At 38.7% G+C, this 21,184-nt stretch overlaps 3 protein-coding genes across 15 annotated transcripts in view; 2 read left to right on the forward strand and 1 right to left on the reverse strand.

Moving 5' to 3' along the window:
* Positions 1–1,351, forward strand: part of phldb1a (pleckstrin homology-like domain, family B, member 1a) — a 29,031-nt gene extending 27,680 nt beyond the window's left edge. For all 8 annotated transcript variants that reach the window (XM_067491508.1, XM_067491507.1, XM_067491509.1 and 5 more), the window contains one exon: positions 401–1,351. In XM_067491508.1, coding sequence (XP_067347609.1) covers positions 401–541 — 141 coding nt within the window. In that variant the 3' untranslated portion in view covers positions 542–1,351. The remainder of the gene's footprint in view (positions 1–400) is intronic.
* Positions 1,352–7,980: 6,629 nt separating this feature from the next.
* On the forward strand, positions 7,981–13,286 carry atf5a (activating transcription factor 5a). 3 transcript variants are annotated; one of them, XM_067491811.1, is made up of 5 exons: positions 7,981–8,231; positions 9,101–9,433; positions 9,654–10,836; positions 10,928–11,141; positions 12,313–13,286. In XM_067491811.1, exons 2-4 carry the CDS (start codon positions 9,208–9,210, stop codon positions 11,112–11,114), a joined length of 1,596 nt encoding a protein of 531 aa, XP_067347912.1. In that variant the 5' UTR covers positions 7,981–8,231; positions 9,101–9,207; the 3' UTR covers positions 11,115–11,141; positions 12,313–13,286. The 3 variants fall into 3 exon arrangements, with proteins under 3 accessions (XP_067347912.1, XP_067347911.1, XP_067347913.1); XM_067491810.1 differs by lacking the exon at positions 12,313–13,286 and having other exon boundaries at positions 10,928–12,257; XM_067491812.1 differs by lacking the exon at positions 12,313–13,286 and having other exon boundaries at positions 7,983–8,231; positions 9,101–9,349; positions 10,928–12,257.
* Positions 13,287–13,604: 318 nt separating this feature from the next.
* stk36 (serine/threonine kinase 36 (fused homolog, Drosophila)) lies at positions 13,605–20,763 on the reverse strand. Of its 4 annotated transcripts, none has more exons than XM_067491805.1 (20): positions 19,965–20,763; positions 19,747–19,887; positions 19,567–19,644; positions 19,352–19,482; positions 19,016–19,265; positions 18,452–18,545; positions 18,190–18,344; positions 17,910–18,082; positions 17,724–17,829; positions 17,459–17,593; positions 17,198–17,374; positions 16,999–17,090; positions 16,811–16,874; positions 16,602–16,709; positions 16,422–16,496; positions 16,222–16,333; positions 16,003–16,129; positions 15,708–15,888; positions 14,593–15,498; positions 13,605–14,283 (listed from the first exon to the last, which is right to left on the reverse strand). In XM_067491805.1, exons 1-20 carry the CDS (start codon positions 20,046–20,048, stop codon positions 14,176–14,178), a joined length of 3,297 nt encoding a protein of 1,098 aa, XP_067347906.1. In that variant the 5' UTR covers positions 20,049–20,763; the 3' UTR covers positions 13,605–14,175. The 4 variants fall into 4 exon arrangements, with proteins under 4 accessions (XP_067347906.1, XP_067347908.1, XP_067347905.1 ...); XM_067491807.1 differs by having other exon boundaries at positions 15,849–15,888; positions 16,222–16,336; XM_067491804.1 differs by having other exon boundaries at positions 16,222–16,336.
* Between the last annotated feature and the right edge of the window lie 421 nt (positions 20,764–21,184).

Here is a 21,184-nt window from a genome sequence, read left to right on the forward strand (position 1 = left end):
ATTTTAGAATGTTTTGGATAAGTATTTTTAATTTCATGTATCAATAAACTTAATAGAATAAAATGTGAGGGGTTTAGATGCACCATATGTAATATAAATTTAAATGGTAGATTTACTAATATTAAAACAAATACATTTCTAATACAGTAGTTTAAATTCATTTTAACTGTGCAAATATTGTCAGCAGTAATACTTGAAACAATAAGCAAACAAAATTGCTAAATTGAGGGTCAGTGGTATCTTTTATTTTAGGATATTTTCAGAGGTATAGAAAACACTGATTTTTAGACATATATATAATTATCTGAAGTTCTTACAAATGTGATTAATAATAGGTAGTGCAGGTGCAGTTGGAACTGTGTGTTCTAAAACATCTCCCTCTCTCCCCATGATCCTCCAGAGCCCCAATCCATCTCTGACGTTCTGCGTGAAAACCCACGATCGGCTCTACTACATGGTGGCTCCGTCCCCAGAGGCCATGAGGATCTGGATGGATGTCATAGTAACAGGTGCCGAGGGCTACACGCAGTTCATGAGCTGAGGGACCACTGGGTGACAGATTTGGAGGATTTGGAGGGACTGAGTGAGCACTCAGACACCTAGATGCAAAGCTGAGAGGCTCCCTGCTGGAGCTGGAACTGACGACACACAGCCTCGTGTGTAACGGATGGACACATGAAGAGAAAGTCTAATTGTTTTGATGAACTGGAAATGCAATAATGATACAGAGGCATATACAAAAATGTATGAGTTGTGTTTATCTTTCAGCCAATATGAGAAAGAAAATATGTGAGTGACCTGCCAGTGGATCTATGAGGGAAGATAATGGACAAAAACTACATTATATTCTGCTACCAAAAGGTGTTAATAATTACAATATAAGTTTTGAGAAAAACTTCATATAAGCTGAAACAGTGAACACCTCAGAAGATGATCCGTGCATTCAGTGTTAAAATGCAGTTTGTTTCCGTTTTTGATACATTTCTACTTTTTTCTTTAACTTTTAACTTTTCTCATTTCACTTTTTGAAATGCAATTTTAAAAGGTACACAACTATAATTGCTATTAAAACACATTTTAGTAGTATTTATTTTACAATTACTTTAAAATGGTCATGTTACTTATCAAATTTATCACAACTTGAAGCCAAATACTTCATCTAAGGTTTTTTAGACTTTCTGTATATTGTTACAAAGACTTTTAATTTGGATAGTAACACAGCATTCATGTTTCTGTATTTGACATAAATATATCAGGTAAGATTTAGCATTTTAACAACATAAAAATTATGCTCCTATAAGGATATTGTAAAACTACTATATACACGTAATAAATAAAATCATATGATGCATCTGTTGGGTTGTTTGTCTTTTAAACTACTTTGTTGATGACAAATTGGCTAAACTGTACAGATGTAGTTGGAAACTAGGTCTTGCTACTGTGCCTTAATTAGCGATTCTCACAAATGACTAATTAATTAGTAGCTTTCTCAAAATAAGCTCTAATAGGCTCCACAAGAGGTGTTCCCTTTAAGACAAGCTCTGTATTTAAATAAGAATAGTCAGGTGGTTTAATTTGTTAATTGGCTCGTTAACTCGGATTGTCTACAGAAGTTGTTCAGGAAGTACTAAAATCATAGCTTGTTTAATTATTTCTGCCTCATTTTAATTAATCTGATGTCTCATCCTGCACTAGGGATAGAAATACAAATTAAAACAAAAGTGAAATCACATGTATCTTAACATATATGATTCAACACTGAGAAATTTGACAACACGTAAAAAAACATCCTACTTACAGGGTAAGTACAGTAAACCTACTTTGTTCTTATTAGTAACAACAGTGTAACTCAATAGTACCCATGGATACGTATTTGAACACACTTTGAGGAATAATGGGGAACCAAGATAAAAACAAGAAAACTATCTATAGTGTAAGTATTTTGTAGTTAAGCAATACTTATTAAATATCAAACGATAAGTCTGAATGCTTATGATGTAACTGATGTGTAACTACAAATAACAAAAGGGTAAGAGGCTCCACTTTAAATTACAGCCCTCAGTTGTTGTACTTACAGTATTACTCCAGGTAACAAAGGGGTTTAGATTTAATAATTTTTGACTAAATAAATAGCAATTATACTTTTATTTTTATACACTCAAAGCATGGAAAACCTATTTAAATCAGTTGAACTTTAGTATTCTAAACAACTTATTGATAAATAATTAAATATTGCATGAAAAGTGCGATACCTGTGATACGTTTAAAGTGGAGCGTCTTACCCTCTTTTTATCTGTACTTACAATGTAGTTACACCATAAGTATTTGCACCTATCATGTAACATTTAATACAAAATACTTACACTGTAGGTTTTTTTATTATTCTCAACTTGTTACCCTGTTATTCCCGAAAGTTTGCTTGTTGTTATCAAGTAACAACAAAAATGTTTCCATATATACAGTGGAGGTAAAACGTTGTTACTAGTAGGTACACAGTAAGTTCACTATACTTACCCTGAAGGTCCCGGGCTGTAATCTAAAGCATTACCAAAACTTCTCAAATTAAGTCTTTGATAAATAATTATATTCATACAGTGTACCTCTTCTTATACTCTTGATTCAAATTAGTGAAAAAGAGGTGCATGTGTACATAAATAGTACATGACTGGATTCTGTGATTAATTTACGAAAGGGCTCACTGGAACACACATGTATAATCACAGAAACACACCTTGCTCCTGACAGGTACAGATTAGATTTTGCACTCGAAATGTTCATTTAAAATCCCTGGACTGAATTCAAAAACATGTTATATTTAGTTATGTTAATTAAAATCAATTTCCCCTTTATCCTCCTTTACTGTAATTTAGAGCAGATAAATAATCCTGCTTAAGAGGACTATATTTCTGAGCAGTTTCATTGACAATGTTCAGAAACATTTGCATTACTCTGACCTTGGGAGAGATTTTCACGTATCAAGCCTTTCAGTATCTTTGAGGATCCGGTTAGCCCGGCTGAATAATAAACAGTTCTTTAAGCGGGCAGTGTGAGCTTCTGTGGTGATCACTGTGAGTGACACCCAGCCCTATTGTTGGTAAAATATTAATGAACCGAGGGTGATCTCTCCTCACTTTCACAATCGCAGACTGGCCTTTAGATCACAAATGAGCCAGTCAACCAGAGAATTAGTAAAGTCTCACATGATTTTGTCAATATTACAGCGAGATATTAAACCTGTCTGAGAACAACCTCAAATATTCCGATAAAATAGAGATATCTCTCAGCTTATAGAGCAGGTTTATAGGATCACCTGTCAGGGACTTATCATTTTCATTTCATTTTCACTACAGACATTTGAGATATATAAGTTTTCATATCCACATGTCAGTTTGGGCTAATTTAGAAGATTAAAGAGAAAACTCTCCAGCCCAAGCCCCTGAACATGAGCCTCCCTAACACACACACAAACACGCATCAACACACACACACACACACACACACACACACACACATACAGCAGATGAAAGCATCTTTCACTAAATTAATCTTATACACCGATAAAATTTTCCACACTTAATGTTTAACGCTTTGAACAAATCATCTTCACTCTCTTTGAAGGGAATGTAGAATGAAGTCTAAACAGAGCACACGCTATGCAAATTATTAAATTACAATAAAAGATACATGTTTTTAGGTTTCATGGCAGGCACAACAACGGTATCTGAAAAATATCCAGAGGGGAAAAGAATCAGTGTTGACCAAATGAGACCAACATACTGTTAACATAGATTGTTAATATCACAGCTGCATCCCTGAGTGGAATATTATTCTTTTGTATTTTACCATGTCCAGTATCATACTGTATATGCACTGTCCTACTTCTATCTAGCCAATTTTTAGATAGTAAAAGATTTTTCAAACTGTAAAAAAACAACACAATTCATGTAAAAAAAAAAAAGAAGATTAGTCTAAAGGGGGTTGGTTACACTTTCATGTGTTAAAATGTCTGGTCTGCTCCATTATCAACAGTTGGGGTACCATGACTGCTCTTTGCCCTCAGTAAAATTATTTGTTGATAAGACATTTATATGTAGATTTTTGGATTTAGGTTTGATATAATACTAACTTAATTACTAATGCGACTAAATTAGATGTAAAAATTAATTTATTGAGGAATATGTAACTTTCTTAGGTACACTTTGTTAGTACCATGTTGGACCCCATTTTGTCTTCAGATAGATTTAACAAGGTACTGGAAACATTTCCTAGAGATTTTGGTCTATATTGAGATGATAGCACCATCACACTCCCAAAGTGCTGTGTTGAATTGAGATCTGGTGTTGTTTCAGTGAACTCATTGTCAATAAACCAGTTTGAAGTAATTTTAGCTTTGCAACATAGGTGCACTGTGGTCATAAAATGATGGTAAAAATGCACCAGGGAAATATCCCTCACACAATTACACCATTACTATCTGCCTGAAAAATTAATACAAAGCAGGATTGATTAATTACTTTATGTTGTTTACAGCAAGTTCTGACCTCAGCAGCAGAAATCAAGATTCCCCAGACCAAGCAACGCTACTGTCAGACTTAAACAGATACATTCAAACTTAGGTTTTCAAGTCCAGGGCAAACATAGAATAAATCGGTAAGTAAGCTCTATTAAATGTGATACACCTGTGTAAGTTGTGCTATGACCATGAAACATATGGTCAAACTAAATGAATATCTGCTCAGAGGTGATAGACTATATGTCTCTGTGGCTTAAATGGCTCTGCTGAGCAGCATGACACAGCCTGAGTGCTGTGAATCACACTGAGCAGCCATTAGGGACCTGTTTGCCATAAAGAGCTAAAAATGTTAAAAGTTCAAGTGTGACATGAACAGAAAAACTGAATATAAATCTGCAAGATTATGGCTATTTTATTGTTGTTTTTCTGACTTTGTTTGTACAGTAATTTTTGTAAATTCTATCACCTACAAAAGATTTTCTAGGCTATAAATGAAATTTTCCACCCACAAAATGTGCCAGTCTATCTATCTATTGCTGATGTTAAAGATGAAGTAAAATGAGTTTTAACAAGGTAACCTCTGTGTGACATGCATGGCTTTATCAAAATGCCTTTAGGAGTCAGAGCTGCTGGAAGAGATCTCCTAAAAGCTTTTACATCCCCAAAGGAAGACAAAACGGACTGTAGTACTTTACATCAAACACCTTTCATTTACTATGAAGTCCTTGAGGAGTAGTAAATAAACATAACCATATAAGGGACTAGTTCAGATCTGTCATGGCTGAATGCAAATGAAGTTAGCCTAGATTAAATATTCATGAATGAAAAATGATATTAAGCTCATCACTTTTTTGAGATGTGATTAACAGTTTTCATGCCAAACATAGAAACAAATGGTTAATTTGTAAGCTGAACACACACAAAAACATCCACAACTCCCCTCTGAGACACTTCCATTCACAACTTGTAACTGAATTCCATGTTTTCTTCATGTGTTCAAAGAGGGGCAAAAGTTGAGGACAATAAATTCTGAGAGAGATGATGATGAAATGATGGTGTAACTCTCACTAACATGGCATACATGCACTTGGCATGCAGCATTGACTTTTATGACTTGTTAGCTCATACACAATATTCAGACAATGAATGTGGGCATCAGTAGATGGACAAACTTGTCTAGCAATAAAACTGATCATAACCTCAAATGTCTCAGTTTTTTACACCGTCAACACTCCTTTCCTTAATTTAGTGGTCGTATGTTGTTTTGCCGTGAAACACCCACGGGATTATCTAAAGCAGGCAGGAAAATAAAAGGCATTTTGCTGTGTAATGAACTCATTTTACATCTTTTCCTCCATGATTATAAAGAAAATTGTACTTAAATTGAACTTAATACAGGTGACAAGAGGGAAATGCAGCAATGCTGTCATGAGCAGCACCTTGGATTTCTCTCATGATGCGCAAACAGGAAGCCCTCAGTGGACCAATTAATCCAGACAGAGAGAGCAGTCAGCGATTTCCTGGGAGACCCTCCAACTTCAGCAGCTACTATCTCAATCTGCTCTCCATTACGACTACATTTATCTGGATTGCATCAGGTTGCTTTTCTACAATTCTCTCAAAGCTCCACTTCTATGGCAGCTACTACAAAATGGGCATTTTGCTGAATAGTCCATCTGTATGAGGGCTGTCCCCTTAAGTGACTCAGATGAACAGAGATCAACTTGCATATATTAGATATTTCACATAATTCTTTTCTAGATTACTGCTACAGACCGAGGATGTGTTTCACTTTATGTGGGAACGACTCCTTCGTAGTCATTCTGGGTAATGTGATTATGTGCAAACAGTTAGATCTTTTTTGACTTTAACTCAATTTACAGACATGCTGCTCAGTGGACTAACCTATTACAGGCTAGATGCTTATATCCTATAAATATGCAAATTCAGCAGAAGTGGAAACAACCCTATTGGTTTGGCTAAATGATAATGTCACAGAGATGCAACTCAGCAAATGAGACGGAGGAATAGTTGGACTGGGAGGGGTACAGAAACAGAGGTGAGGTGCATGGAAAACAGTAGGTAAGGAGAGAGAGAGGGAGAGAAAAAGAGAAAGATGCAAATCCCATGGCAACAGCAACCAGAAAACAAGTATAAAATAGGGGGCAGTGTCCGCTATTACTATAGCAACAGGAGAACGGCACATTCATTCAACTTCAGGATTTGCTGAAAGAAGAAAACGTAAGCCTTAGTCCTTGCATAATTGATATTGACAGTTTTTACCAGTAAAATAATTTGGCCCTGCCAACTGTGTCCCGCTGATTTAACACCAAAATAAGGATTCTTAAATAAGTTACGATGACAAAAAATGAGAAGCCAAGCAATTCTCTGCTGGAGTTGATCCTTACTGACAACCACTAGTTAAAGTGAAAGATAGAACCTTTTGACATAATTACAGTAGATAAAAACATATATAACCCAAAGAAACTACATAGATTCCTGTAAGTGAGTAACTTCTAATTAACTTCAAATAATCAGTCAGAGAGTTATTTTCTCCAAAAACTTGATAATCACAAGTTGTTCTGTTTGACGAAAAATTGAATACGAATTGGCTCGTTAACCGTGTAACACAACATATTAAAGCTTTTCTTAGCACTGACCTCCCGGTTTGTTTACCTCAAACATGTGCACATGCTGCACTGCAGGATAAAAAAAATAAAGATAACGGACAGCTGTGCTCTGCCTTGCCTACCGCCAACCAATGAGATTGCACATGGAGCCGATTCCAACCAATGACAGAAGGACAATCTGGGCACGCACAGCCAATCGCTCTGAGCGTGGACCACTGATGCAACGGAGATGCAACAGACCGACACTGAACAACAAAATGCGTTGTGAATCAAATAGTCCCTCTCCGAAACAATACCATGCCCTATAGTGTTGTACAGGCTGAACTGTAAAGAGCCGTGGTTAAGTAAATCAAGCCTCTCAGCAGGTTCCAAACTTCAATTTTAGGCAACTGCCTCCACCCTGTCGAGCTGTGAACCTAACGCTTCGTCTCTATGGCAACAATGGACAGTAAGAAAAACAATGACAGGGTGTAACGCATCACAGTAATGTGATTACCTTTGGGATTATTGCTGAGATATCGACAATAAAACGCCTCAGGGCAACTTATTTGCATCCACAGTCTTCATTTTACAGTTCCGTTAAATTACTGACACTGAATTGGTCTTAGCCTGGAAGTTTTTCTTCATCCAAAAACTAACAGTTTTCGCCTTTTGCTTGGAAAGTTGTCTTCTCTATACATTTAATGTTGCTACAGCATAATTTCTTGGTGTGAATTTGAATTAAATGCATATAAATGTGTTTAGTAGCAGCAGCCTGTTACCTTTGAACTAAGCGCTACTTCTGGTCGGGGGGCTGTCCCGCGATGGGAGGGGTGGGGGGGGCGGAAGGATCTGAGCCGCACCGTTTGTCCTGGTGACGCACTTGGTTGCTAGGTGTGAATGAACTGATGCTTTCTCACAATTAGGCTGCTCCTCAGTTTACAGGTCGACCACAGCAAAGCAACAACTCGTCCTTTTTGCGCTGCCCCGGATATTCCGAGCAAAAACATGGCTCTGTAAATTCGTGTACTCGTTGGACCTGAAAAGAAGTCGTGCTTTGCTTTAGCAACGCACCCCTAAGTGCTCTACACATTTTCCGCCAGAATGGAGTAAGTCCAACTCTACTCGCTACAACTTTGTTACTGTGTTGTTATTGTCGCAGCTCTTTGTTTTGTCTGCTTGTGCTTACAGTTACAACACCCCGTTCTCTGAATGGTTTCTACTATTTACTCTATTTTGTTCCTTAAAAAGTTTGCTTTCATTTGATGTACATGTTTTGAATTCTAGGATTTGTGCGTGCTTTGGTTGCTTTGACAATAGTGTGTTGAAAGGCTGTTTGGTAGTGACGATGACCCATAGCTTCCAGCCTACGTGATGTAAACTGGAGAGTCTCGCATTTTTTGTCACATTCATCCCACGTTTTGCCAGGTTGTCAGTAGATATCACATTAGCTTACTGTCATTTAAGATACTTAAGTAACCAAGCAGAGGTGAATAATTCAAAGGAAACAGGCTACTGGAAACAGCTGATCTGTATTAATTCTATTTAACGACCAGGATGGCTCTTAGATACTTAGTTACTCTGGAACCTTATGTCAACAGTTGGGCCCTTGACGGCATCAATAGGTCCCACGTGTTTTGAGATCATTTTGCTTTGGGGCACCTTATACCCCAATGGACATAGCTCTCACTTCTGTATTATTGATTGCCAGTCCTGTCCCTTTAAACAATTTGTCACATTATAAATATGTTTTTATAAATTGCTGCTAATTTCCCGCAGAGGAGAGTTAAATGGAAATTGCTTAAAGCTGGAAACTTGCAGGTAATTTCTCAATTATAGTCAAAACAGACTGAGTCATGCTGAGAAACTGACAACTGACAGCAGCAAGAGTGATATTCCTGATTCCGTCAGTCGCATAAGTAAGTTGAATGTTTTTAGCTGTGCACAGTTCTGATCCCTGTTTCTGTTTACCCTCTAGGTTTCATTATGCTTACCCAGCCCTGCTCTCTGTGGCCCATCTGTCAGACCCTACTTGCCCTCAGCATATGCTTGGACTTGGACTGAATCAAAGCACCAGCAGACAATATGATGGCAACATCAGCTCCTGTTTGGAAGACTCCTCATGTCTGCCCAGCCGACCTCCTCGCTCTCTCTCACCCACAGGCTAACCACAGCCAATCACAGGGGTGCAGGGGGGAGGTGTCAGAGGAGAATCAGCACTTAATTGGTGAGTTGCAGCGAGTACGCTTTTTTATATTTTTCCCCATTTCAGGTGGGCTCGGCACTGCAGCACATTCGTCCTTCTTGAACAGTAAGTAATAAACTAGCTTCCTCTAATGTACTGATATCCAACTTTATTTTGAAAAAGTCTTGCTTTGCATGTACTGTTTTCGATTAGATTATGCTTTTACAAAACAGCTACATGCACTGTCGGATGACTGACGTTTTTTTATTTGCATGAACGCTGGTTTTTAGCTGTAATGTTTTTCTCCACCAGTCTGTAACGATTGCATTTTTACCCCTCTCAATAGGTGATGGTCTTACTGACTGGATGACGGAAGAAGTCGATTTCTCCTCGTACCTCCCTAACCCTCCTTCCCCTCCCTCCTCCACCAATGCCTCCCTTCCCCCTTCACCCCTTCAGAATGATATCCAGGTGCCCTCTGACTTGGAGGTCATGACCTCCCTGCTGCAAGAGGAACTTGCCCAACTAGAGGACTACTTCCTGTCTGAACCACTGCCAGAGAAAGGTCCGAGGCTGGGAAAATGTGACAGGGGTCCTGTGCCGGCGGGTCCTCAGCCATTCAGTCAGCTGCCATACGCATCATACCCTACATCCAACCAATCAGAACCCAGCCCACTTCTTGTTACCCTGGCAACCGGAGAACTGGACCTGCTGAGTATCTGTGGCGGGCCCATTGGGCGATCCAAAATACCAAGACACACCCCATACAGCTGCAGTCGCCCCACTGGGTGTGGTAGGAAAAGAGTCTCTGAGGGAGTGAGGTTCAGTGAAGGCTATGATAACAGTTTGTTGAGTTCTAAAGGAAGTATCTCAGGTAACTCAGCAGTGACCCTTACAAGTAATTATGGCTGTGTAGAGGACGAGCAGCTGGTAGGAAAAAGCTACTGTCTGGGTAGTGCAGTCGAGTTGAGAAGATGTACCGTGCTGCCCAAAGAAGAGAAAAATTGCTGTTTCAGTCAAGATGTGATAGGTGGTGCGAAAGTTGTTGGCGGCGGATTTGGCTTTGGTGGATCACTTGATGTTCCACATAAGAAAGAGGATTTGTTGATGTATAGCATGAGGGAGGTCAGCAGCGGTAGTAACAGCGAGGTGCTGAACAGTATCAAAACGAGCGTGGAGTTGACAAAAGCCACCGTTTCCTGGAAAAGCGAGAGCAGCGAAAGTTATCTACGAACAACACCACAGTCTGAGGCCTATCATGGCTTCTTAGGCGGCATCAACGAACAGGTCAAAACAGAGAGTCTACAGATAGGTCAACATGATTTACACTGTAATTTCCTTGAGGATCAGGGCCCAGAGTGTCTTTTAATGACTAGGGAGAGTCTGAACTTAGAATCTTCAGGACATAGACAAGCATGCAGGCTGAAGGAAGACCACTGTGCTGTGAAATATGAAGTGGACATCATTCCAGTTGAAAGCGGGGAGCGCAAACAGAAAAAGAGAGATCAGAATAAAACTGCCGCTCACAGGTAATTTTTAGTTTCTGCTTGATGAAATGTAACTTTTGACGTAATTTCACATATGCAAATATTTAATGTGCATTTGTTGTCCTTAATGCAGATATCGCCAGCGAAAAAGGCAAGAGCTAGATTCTTTGGAGGAACAGCTGCACTGCCTTGAAGGGAGAAACCGGGAGCTGCGGGACAAGGCAGAGTCTGTAGAACGGGAAATCCAGTATGTCAAAGACCTGCTAATTGAAGTTTACAAGGCCCGTAGCCAAAGGCTTAAGCAGGACACAACAGCGTAACACCAAGCTCCTGCAAGTACCTTTAAAGTGGGTGTAGCAGGGAAAATGTTTTTGTGTTTTTTATGAATGTCTAGAATTGAATGTTTGGTTTTTTTTCATTGTGAGCAGGGTAAATGCATGCTTTGCTAATGTGAATTATTTTTTACATTTTAAAATCAATCCAATGCTTCCATTGCTTTCGCACTCCTATCACTTGAGCCTGCACTGTGGCATTGCAATGCTTTAAATGACAATCATTTTTAACAGAACTCACGCTGCGTGATTCTAATCAAATTAGTTATTTCCGCAGAAGTAATGTTATTCATTATGCAGGTTTAATATTTTTAATAGCCTTAAATTGGAATTGATGTCAGCAATAGAGCTTATTGTTTTTTATGTTATTTGCAATAAAATAGCAGAAGTCGTCAAGTATGTTTTTGGTTGTCAACACTTGAAACAGCATCCTTTTATTATGAAAACATAACACATATCTTTCTAACCAAATAATTTTCTAAAATTATTTCTAGCCAGCCTTGAAAAGGAAATGATTTTTCTGTTTTTATGATTATTTTTAAAATCTTAGAATTGGGTTAGTATTTGTATTTACTATTTCAATCGCGGAAAGAACCATTGACACACAGAAGAGTAAACCATTTCATTAAACTGAGCATAATCTTTTAGGTTTGATGCAAATCTATTTAGATTCTACCCATTCTATCTTTGCTAGAAATCTTACTTTGTCTACTGTAGTTAAATTTGTTTTACTTTTCTGATATTTGCATTGCTTTTAATGTAATATATCTCCAATTGTTTTCTGATAAAGTCGCTAATACTGTCCAAACCATAGAATCTGTGACCAAAATGGAACTAGTTTTAAATATATACTATCTGGCATTTCATTGTGTTTTGTGGAAGTTTGTATAGGTTTCTTGTTTGGCATATTACTGTAAATTAAACAATCAGTTTTGCAGCTCAGGACATTTTATCCTAAAGTCCTACAAATGTCAGTAGATAATCCAGGCGGGACATTTCTGTCTTTTACATTTTACATGCTAAAAGTTAATTAACATACAAGTTTTCCTAATGTAAAAATTGGGTTACTTTATGTACAAACACGCAACTGGTGCAGTTTGTATTAACAGCCTCCTTCTGCATGTTTTTTCCTCTCTCTCTCTCTCTCTCTCTCTCTCTCTCTCTCTCTCTCTCTCTGGAAATTTAGGATTTCGGAAATCGTTGTCGGAAATTCCTTCTCTAAACTGGTTGTTAAGGCAATAAGTTTTATAGGCCTCTGGCTGATCTGCACTAATTTGTAACAACTTTTGTATATTCAGGGATTGGAGTGTGTTAGCATTTTCTTTGAACATGAACTAAAGCAATCTCTGTACATTCATTGTTTAGGCTTTTGCAGTGTTAGCTTTGGTGTACGGTGTGTGAATTCATTTTCCTGTTCATTTGTTGCTATTCTAAGCAAATAACCACTAATGTTGTTAATGCTGTTGAACATGCCCACACTCGGGATAGCTTTTTTCTATGCATATTTATTTAAAGACAATCTTGAATATAAGCGCTAAACTATGGACATGTATTTATAATATTTATCAAGTTGTTGGCAAGAAATTTGTGTCAGAACGGTGCACTGTCAACTCCGATTGTTAAAACCAAAAAATGTGTAAAAGAGGCACAATTTAAAAGCACATTATAATGCTTTGAATTTGTCGAAGTAATTTTATCCTGTACCATTGTGTGTCGTCAGCTTTTTTTCTTTGAAAATAAAGTGTCACAAAAAAAGTCCGTTGTTTTTCTTCAAACCTAGTCCATCGACCAATTCACCAGAAAAGGTTTTTGTCTGCACAGACTATTCAAATCTGCTACAATTAGAAATTACAGTCGGCTCTCTAATTTTCTCGGAAATAGTCTTGTTTTTTTTCGATGTCATAAATCCATGTTTTCCCTGGCAAAATGATGTACAAGCTTCCAGAGCCTGAAAGATGCTGACAGACGCTCATTTGATCGTAGCCCACGGCCTGGACACTTCTCACACAAATTTCTAAATCACAAGAATAATATATATAGTCTACTTATACGATAATCAATGAGACCTTATTTAATCGATGTTATATTGGAGAGTGACTTACTTATTTTAACATACCACAAATGCCTCTTTGCTCTTTTGGCGCAGTGGGCCGACAGCTCGAAACATTTTATGCTGTTAAAGTGGCTTAAAAATACAACATCGTAGATCGTCAAATCGGATAAAGAAAAACGTATATGGAACAAAGACAACGGAACAAACATTCGTTTTCCTTGCTTCTGTGATACATTGTAGATCATTGATGTTATAATTAATACACTAATCTCTTTGGTGTACTAACTCCACTGTAGAAACTGCCCTATTATTGCAGTAAGTTATTGGGTAAGACATTTTAATGTCATTTGGCATTGCAAATGTTTAAGTAAAATGAATAATCTCTGGAGTTGTTTAAATTTTAATTTACAAGAGTTTTTCTGTAATTCTATTAATTACATTGTGGTTTATCATGAACAACGGGCCTCTTGTAATGAAACTTCAAATTACAGGAAAAAAAAAACAATTTTATTTACAGCACAGAGACATAATTTTACAAGTGCAAAATACATCTTCATTGGACAAAAGGCATTTTTTCCTTTGAAGGATGCTATGCTCAGTTTTAAATAACTGCCAAACAGCTCAATGATCCCATGATAATGGAATGAGCTAGCAAACTCTACATGCTCAGCAAACTCACTCCCAATATTCAAAAAACTGCTGAAAACAGAAAACTCTTCTGCATCTTCCTATGCACTTAAAATCTATAAAAACAATATAAAACAACTCGCATTCCCTTCTTTCTTGCACTTGCATCTCATGAAACACTTCTTCTGATAGGCCTTTTCTTTGATGTTTTCTTCTGGACTTAGATTTTTGCTTGCTTTGTACCTAACTTGTAAGTTGCTTTGGATAAAAGTGTCTGCCAAATGACTACATGTACATGTAAATGTAAAATGTAAACAAATAATAGAAGATGGTTATTTGCTATAGTGCAATACTAGCCAGTATCCTGTGTCAAGTGTCTGGAAACAGCCGTTCAATAAGATGACCATAGTCACATTTTGTAGTTGCATGTTGAGAGGCCTGAAGAAGTTTCTCACTGGCATGGATGGATATCAGGACCTTAAAAATAAATAGAAAATAAAGTAACTGCAAAACACACACCAACACACACACACAAATAACTGTATATGACTAACACATAAAAGAATATGCAACAAGGAAGACCAGAGGAGACAATAATGGTATAAGGCAAATACTAGTAATTAATAGGTAAGCTTTGGAGGTATTTAAAGGAAAAAGCGTCAAATAATGTGAAATTCTTTCTTCCATGAAGAAACTAAACAAAGTGAATAAGTTGTAATAAGTTAATAATAAGGTGGAAACATGGAATGGAATCCTGAACCACCTGTAAACAATTCATTTTGTTACCTGACGTATTGCATCCTGCTGGCTGTACAGGCACAGCGTTGCTATGGCAGCTTGTCTCACTGCATTGTGGGAATCTGTGCAAGCGACTCTCAGAAGTAAGCCCGTCGCATTCTTCTCCAATAACAAGGACACGGCACCATCAACATTTACAAGGTTTCCTAGGGCTGCACAGCAATGACGACGTGTGTGGGCATCAGGATCAGTGATTAGAGGCACAAGCATGGCCACAGTTCTCCTAGCTTCCTCTAGCCATCTGCTGCTCTCCTCATTAGCCACTCCCTGTTCTACTTCAGTAGCCCAATCTCCTAGCGTCTCAGTGAGTGAACACTTGTTTTTTGCAAAGTCACTGCCCTGTCCATTGGATCTACCCCTTTTAAACCTGGCCCCTGTTGCAACATATCCCAACCAGTTCCCAACAGCCCTGCAAGCCATTCGGCGGACAGGCAGGCAGGAATCACGAAGGCAGTCTATCATAATTTTGAAAATCTCAGGTTGCATATTAGGAGGCCTGAATGGATCCAAAGTTGCCAAAAGTCTACATGTGGCAGCCCTCACCCGGTCATAAGAATGATTTAGCACCTGGTGAAGCACTGAGGCTTCCAGGCAAAGGTGAAGCCAGGCATGACAAGCTGAACAACGGCCAACTTGGGACAACAGAGTTAGGAGCTCTACAGCAGAGTCCCATGACATATCCAGCTGTAGCAAATCAAGGAGCAAAGAGTTAGCAGTTCTGGTTAGTGGAGTCTGGTGTTCAGAGACAGTGATCTGGCTGTTCCTGGGTGGCACCAAAAAACCATAACCCGCATTTCTGAGGCGTGAAACCGAGCACTCTGGGTCGCACAGGAGCAAACGGCTCAGCAGGGAAAGAGGCAGCTCTAATAGAGGCGGAGGATGAGTTTGAATTACCTGCCAACCACATTGAAAACAAAATCATCAGCCTGTCACAGATCAAACAGCTAACAACAAACAACACTATGCTCTCACAAATGTACAGAGGCATGCATTAAGATGAACAGTAGTGTGCCTGAGAAGCCTGTTGCAATAGTTATGTTGTGTTGCATCAGAGAATTATGTTTGTCAGCAAGGTCTTTAAGGGAGCATGGGTTGGCCCTAACCTGAATGAGGCTGGTGACAATATTACAACTGTCATACAACTGGAGAATTGTGGACATTGTTTTTGAAGGTAGGTCCAGTGCAAATGGAAAACACAACAATTGGCAGCTCAGCATGGACAGGCTGTGGTGACTCAGATTCACCTCAAATATCCTGGGACTGCCTTCAGCAAACAAATGAAGACTGCAGGGTATAAAAGAGGTTATTGTTAGCTCCCGGCGCAGTGTATGTGCTTCTCTAAGATTCATGGAGCACATGAAACAGTAATAAGGTTAATGAAGATGTCTTTACACCAACCAGTCAGTTCCCAGTAGCAGACCAAGAGTGTATATGCATTTTGATTCACTCTCAGAAAACAGGGGAATGCATGAGTATGGGTCCTTAGTAAAGACAAGCAGCACAGTAGACAGAAAGGAATAAACCCCTGACAGAAAAAGAAAATGAATAAATATATAAATTGTTGACATCTTAATTTGTTTTCGAATAGGATGAGTTTCATGGGATGCAAATATTTACCATTTCCTGAACAGAAGTCTGTGTCTGCCGTGGTCTTTGCTAGTGAAGTACCAATTTTTTTCCACAATTCCAGAAGCAATGGATCTAAACAAGTCAATCTAAAGCCATTTTCCTGCTATTAAAAGAAAAAACTGTGAGGGGAAAAAACTTTATATTTCTGGCATTCATGTGGTCAAAATGTTTTAGTCACATTTCCTGACCTCAGAGAGCGTGTATAGGAGTAAAGACAGGAAGCCATCACAGCGTCCCCAGCCAGGAGGAAGACAACACTGACACTGGCAAGGCAGAGGAGAGGGCAGCACTTTAGACAATCGTCAATCACATTAAACTTACATGAAAAACACAATGTCATATTATTTTAGAATATACAGATTTTGTACCTCATATGAGTCAAAAAGCAGGTATTTCAGCAAGGAGATTAAATTGTCCAAATCAAGTTCAAAATCAATGTGTTGCACGAAGAGAGACAAAACAGAAGCAGCCAAAGGCTAAAGAAGAGACAATAAAATCAAATCAGTTACGCAGGTGACCAGCTCTTTCATGGTTAACGGTTATTAGTAAATTATTACTAACTTCAGCAGATACTTACTGCTAAAGTAATGAGGTCTGGATGACTAAGAATGGTGTTAAAGGGCTTGGCAAACTCTTGTAGTCTGTAGTAAAAGAAGAGGATGAGATGATGAGCAGCAATCGTCTGATTCACTGTGATGCATGCAGTTTTCCACAAACGAACAAAGTCAGTAAGTAAAGAGTAAAATTAAAACTAAAAAATAAAACCTCTCTTCTTCCTCCACCCAGTCGCAGTGTTTCTCCCAGTATTTCAAGAGCACTACAACAATTTCTTCAAGTGCTGGCACAATCCATGGTTGCTGGACAGGAAAGTGTTAAAACAAAAAGTCAACAATTGTTGACATTATTGTTGTATTGTTTCAGGAACTATGTAATGTTTAAAATGTTTCCATTCTTGAGCAATAACCTTGATGAATTCTGAGTTCTCTACAGCCTCTTGGATCACATCAAAGAGGACATGGGGTAGCCCAAGCTCTTGGCTGATGCGGGTTGATTTCTCTGGATCAGAGCTCACAATCAGGTTGCTTAAGATCTTCAGTGGTAGGTGAATCTGCCATGCTTCTATAACAATGCCACCTATTAGCTGACAAAATAAATAAATCAATCAATCATAATAACAACAGAGTAAATTTTTTTGATGTAGGAATTGTGCAGTTGAACACTGTACCTGAGCTTTTAAAGCCAGAATCTTAGCTTTCAGTTGATGTATAATGACACTGTTTTTTAATAGTTCTTTCTGCTGCTGCTTGCTTGGATCTGATTCTTGGGCTAGTTTTTCCCAATACTCCTCACTATTAACATTCTGAAAGAAATGTTTGATACATACATAAGATACATTAGCTTTTAAAAGAGCACTTACTTTGTTTATTTCCACAGCAGATGCGGTACTGGAACAAATTACACTACTTTAATAAAAACCAGCTGGCTCTGACCTGCTTGCACAGTGTGGCCTGACTGTCCTCACTGCACTTCCGAATTAGTCGTGGCCCAACTTCTACAGAAGGGAATTCCTGTTCATAGTCTCTACTGATCTGACCCCTGTAGAGGAAATAACTGAATGCACACCTCAGTCTGTATAGGTAGTGTACTGAATCTATGTTCTGAACTTCCATTACTACCTGTGTTTTGTTCGGACGCAGGCTTGAATCTTTGGGACGAGGATTTGACTGTCAGCCTCAATAACCGAGTGAACAGATGTAACAGGGAAATCACTGGAGGGGGGCTTAGATCTAGAGGATGCTTCTGACATTGCATGACTGGCCTTTTCATTTCCCACTCCATTATCAATTTTCTGTTAATGTACAGAGAAAAGCTGAAAACTTCCTCATATATTACTATGTGACCAATTCAAGAAATAAAAACAAATTTGTGATTTGCTTTTGTAACGTTGCTACTTACTTGTTTGACTTTGTTGCACTGTTCCCTGGCCTTTCGTAATAGTTTACTCCCTCCAGAAGTTGGAACTGTCTTGGCTGCCACTTGCTGAAGTTTCAGTGCTACCATGTCTGGGCTGGGTGTGACTGTTAGAGGGCTGACACTTGTGTCTGAAAGTACTGCGCCAATATTGAAAGAAAACAAAAAAAAAAAAAACAACTTAAAAACACACCAGTGTCATGCATAATTATATTTTTCATTACAACAAAAGAATTGTATGTATCACCTGTAACCCGATCAGCAACATAGGGATGGTGCAGGAGGTCTGGCCATGACAACCGCTTCTGAGGATCTTTGGTCAACAGACCTTTCAGGAAACTCTAAGAGAAATATTAATTATTGGAAATAACTTTGTGATTAAGCCAATGTATTCTGTGTGTAATACATCAAAAAAAAGAGTGCCTCCATTAAGCACTTTTACAGCCCCATAGGTGTCCTCCGTATATTTGTCTACTATTTTAAGGTTTGAGTCCCTGAAGTGCCATGCTGCACATCATTACTTAATTTTGAGAGACAGACAGTATAATAAACTCTAATAAGAACAAAATAATACAAATACAATGTCTGATGACAATTATCTGTTGGGTCATAAGTGCTTTGATTTTAGAAATATTATGCATCCCTAAATCCCATGCTATGGTCCTGCCCGTGGGAACCCTCTGGGCCATCTGGCTGTTAAAAAGAATAATAAGGAAAGTCTACACATTTTTTCACATTTTTTACTGTGCAGTTGGGTGATTGATTGTTTGTGATTCAAACATAATTCATCTTGACTAGACAGCAGCTGTACCTTGCATGTGTCGCTCATACTGTCTGGCCATTTTACTTGGTCTCTCACAATGAGTTGCACCAGGTGAAAGATGGAGTTAGTGTAGAACGGTGGCGCCCCTGTGTGGAGCTCATAAAGGATGCAGCCTAAAGACCAGAGATCAGCAGTGTGGTCATATGGCTTCTCCTCCACCAGCTCAGGAGACATGTACAGTGGTGTTCCCTTAATAGATGTCAGCACCAAGGTGGAGACACTCATGGCCCTTGCAAACCTACAGCAAAAGAGCATCACATTCAATTTGTTATTGTGGAAACGATTGCAGTATTTTTCTTTCTTTTAAAATGTCATCCTACCTACCCAAAGTCACATAGTTTCACCACCCCACTTTTCCCCAACAGAATATTTTGTGGTTTCATGTCACGGTGAAGAATGCGATGGGAGTGTAAATAGTAGAGAGCTGAGACCAGTTGGCAGGCGATCTCGCGAACCTTTGAAAACGGGAAAAATAAGCAAAAGATGACAATGTGAACACATGAGAAGAAGTTTGTTTTCTGTGTACACGGCGCGAATACCTGGTATTCTGGTAGGTTTCCATCATCCTCAAGAATCTGGAACAACTGACCCTCTGCATACTCTGTTACAACCACAACCTATTACAAAAAAAAAATGCTCATGTCATTAACCGAAAATGCGAAGAATATATTTTGTAACAATGCACTCCTCTGTGTGAAAAAAACGAGACTAAAACAAACCTCAGCTTCAGTCTCGAAACTGTCCAAGAGTTGCACAATGTTTGGATGTTTAAGACCCCTCATGATCTCAATCTCCTTCTTGAGACTTCGTAACTCTTTATCAGAGCGACCCACTTTTGGCATGAACTTCAGGGCCACCACCTAATGGACAAAGGTGGACACACGGTCAAACGGCTCTCAATACAAACCAGCCAGTTACTCCAACCAAGGCCACTTACCTGGCCAGTAAACTTTTTCCTTCCCTTGTAAACTCGACCAAATGAGCCCTCTCCAACCATCTCCAACACATGATATAAATCCATGTCAACAGAGGGTTAACTAACTTAGTCTTACTGAAAGTGAACTTCTTGGGCTTTTAGCTCGAACACACGCGCGGCTGCTTCATTCGTTGTGTGCAAAAACATGGAATGTGTATAATTTAAAAATCTTACAACTCACACATTGTAGTAAATGTTAACCAGTATATGCTACTGTGAATTTCTTGCGACGCAGCTTAATGTTGCTGTGTAGTTAAGGTAACAATAAATATGAGAAACGCTGGAAAGCAGGTCTAACTGCCATTTCACAAAAGTAGCAAATTGCTATTGTAAAGTTTGGGTCGCTACACATAATGTTCATCATTTGTAGGTAACCCAATATTAATGATAATTTAGGGATGAATTGTTACTTTACCGTTTTTTTAGTTTTTAATACAGAATTATAAACAGGCTTTGGACAACAAGTATGCAGGGGTCCTTAGCATAGCAACCACTACTGCGTTCATGGCAACGAAAGGGGAAAGAAAAACAAAGCTGACGTCATAAAGAGCAGTAAGCGCCACAGCCTGGATGAGCCACAAATTATTACAAAGAATAAAAAAAGCCACTACAGGTGTCCAGAGTTAATTCTGCAGTTTGCACAATGTCAAAATTTTACCAACTGTAACAACTTGACTTCCGACTGCTATTCATTCATACTGCTGTCCACTAGATGTCGTGCGCCATTTACGCAGAGACCATTACCCAATAACTGATAAAAAGCCTAACATCCCTTAATAGCATTTTATCTGCAATTTCATAGTAATTTTTGTCTACGATTCTTATCATTTTATTTTTTTCTTTCTTTCTTTAATGATGGATGTCACAGACTATGGCCAGGTGTGATTACTGGACCTCTGGTGTTAGGGCTCCACAGGGGTAATGCCTGAACCATCTCCCCACGATCAGTCAGAGTTTAAGGATGAGATGAGATTGGAAGGATGTCAAACTAAACCAGCGACCTGATGGTCACAGCTCAGCTCAGCTCAAAAGTTTGAAGTGGGAGATACTAACACGATGACTGACTTGGAGTTTCAAGTGGCTGCAAAAAAACTTTGAACTGAAACCCGCATCCAATGAGCACCTCCAAAGACTGCCCCCTCGAAAAGACAGATTGAGTTTCCATATTCTTACACACGCCG

This window comes from Channa argus, chromosome 22, assembly GCF_033026475.1.
Source record: "Channa argus isolate prfri chromosome 22, Channa argus male v1.0, whole genome shotgun sequence".
Lineage (NCBI taxonomy): Eukaryota > Metazoa > Chordata > Actinopteri > Anabantiformes > Channidae > Channa > Channa argus.